Below are 1,234 nucleotides of genomic sequence, written 5' to 3'. Positions count from 1 at the left end.
GATTGTGTTGGACAAATAAAACATTTTAGTAGGGTATCTACCTCCACAATATTAAACAGCAGTATCTCTTTTTCATTGTATTTAAGTGGCATATATGATTATACTATGTAAATATATGATACAGCTATTTTCTCCTAGACTACTGATAGGTGTATATAAATTAGTCTAAGTTTATTCACTTACATAATATCTGTTGTTATCATAGTACTATGGACCATAGCCCGCGTATCTTCAACATTCATTCATGAGATTCCAAAATGAGGAACATCACAGAAGCTACTTTCTTTGTTCTCAAGGGACTCACAGACAACAATGAACTTCAGATCATTCTATTTCTCCTCTTTCTAGCAATTTACATTTTTACTCTGATAGGAAATGTAGGACTTATTATTTTAGTTGTTGGGGATTCTCAGCTCCACAACCCTATGTACTGTTTTCTCAGTGTGTTATCTTCTGTAGATGCCTGTTATTCTACAGATATCACCCCAAATATGCTAGTAGGCTTTATGTCTAAAAGCAAAATCATTTCATTTTATGGTTGTGCAACACAGATGTTTCTTGCTGTTACATTTGGAACCACAGAATGCTTTCTTTTGGCAGCAATGGCTTATGACCGATATGTAGCCATTCATGACCCACTTCTGTATGCAGTGAGCATGTCTCCTCGAGTCTATATACCACTTATCATTGCATCCTATGCTGGTGGAATTGTGCATGCTATTATCCACACAGTGGCCACTTTCAGCCTGTCTTTCTGTCGGTCCAATGAAGTCAAACATATATTCTGTGATATACCACCTCTTCTTGCTATTTCCTGCTCTGAAACTTATGTAAATGAGCTCTTGCTCTTCTTCTTCGTGAGTTTCATCGAGCTAGTCACCATTCTGATTGTCCTGGTCTCCTATGCTTTTATCCTGTTGTCAATTCTGAAGATGAATTCATCTGAAGGGAGAAGAAAAGTCTTCTCTACATGTGGAGCTCACCTCACTGCTGTGTCCATTTATTATGGCACAATCCTCTTCATGTATGTAAGACCTAGTTCCAACTATTCCCTGGAGCATGACATGATAGTGTCTACATTTTATACCATTGGGATTCCCATGCTCAACCCCATCATCTACAGTCTGAGAAACAAAGATGTAAAAGAGGCAATGAAAAGAGTTTTGAGAAAAAAATTAATATTAAACATAGAATTAAAAAATTAAATGACTTTTCTGTGTTTCTTATGCCATAA

The 1,234-nt window shown here is 36.5% G+C and overlaps 1 protein-coding gene across 1 annotated transcript; it reads left to right on the top strand.

Moving 5' to 3' along the window:
- Positions 1-257: 257 nt before the first annotated feature.
- Olfr141 (olfactory receptor 141) lies at positions 258-1,234 on the top strand. Its single transcript, NM_181818.2, has one exon. It carries the CDS (start codon positions 258-260, stop codon positions 1,203-1,205), a length of 948 nt encoding a protein of 315 aa, NP_861539.2. The 3' UTR covers positions 1,206-1,234.

This window comes from Mus musculus, chromosome 2, assembly GCF_000001635.26.
Source record: "Mus musculus strain C57BL/6J chromosome 2, GRCm38.p6 C57BL/6J".
NCBI lineage: Eukaryota > Metazoa > Chordata > Mammalia > Rodentia > Muridae > Mus > Mus musculus.
The sequence above is the reverse complement of the archived record's forward strand: the minus strand, read 5'-3'. Positions and strand labels throughout refer to the sequence as shown.

Bases quoted from the DNA above. Each gene is read 5' to 3' on its own strand.
- Olfr141 (NM_181818.2), top strand. From the start codon at position 258: ATGAGGAACATCACAGAAGCTACTTTCTTTGTTCTCAAGGGACTCACA.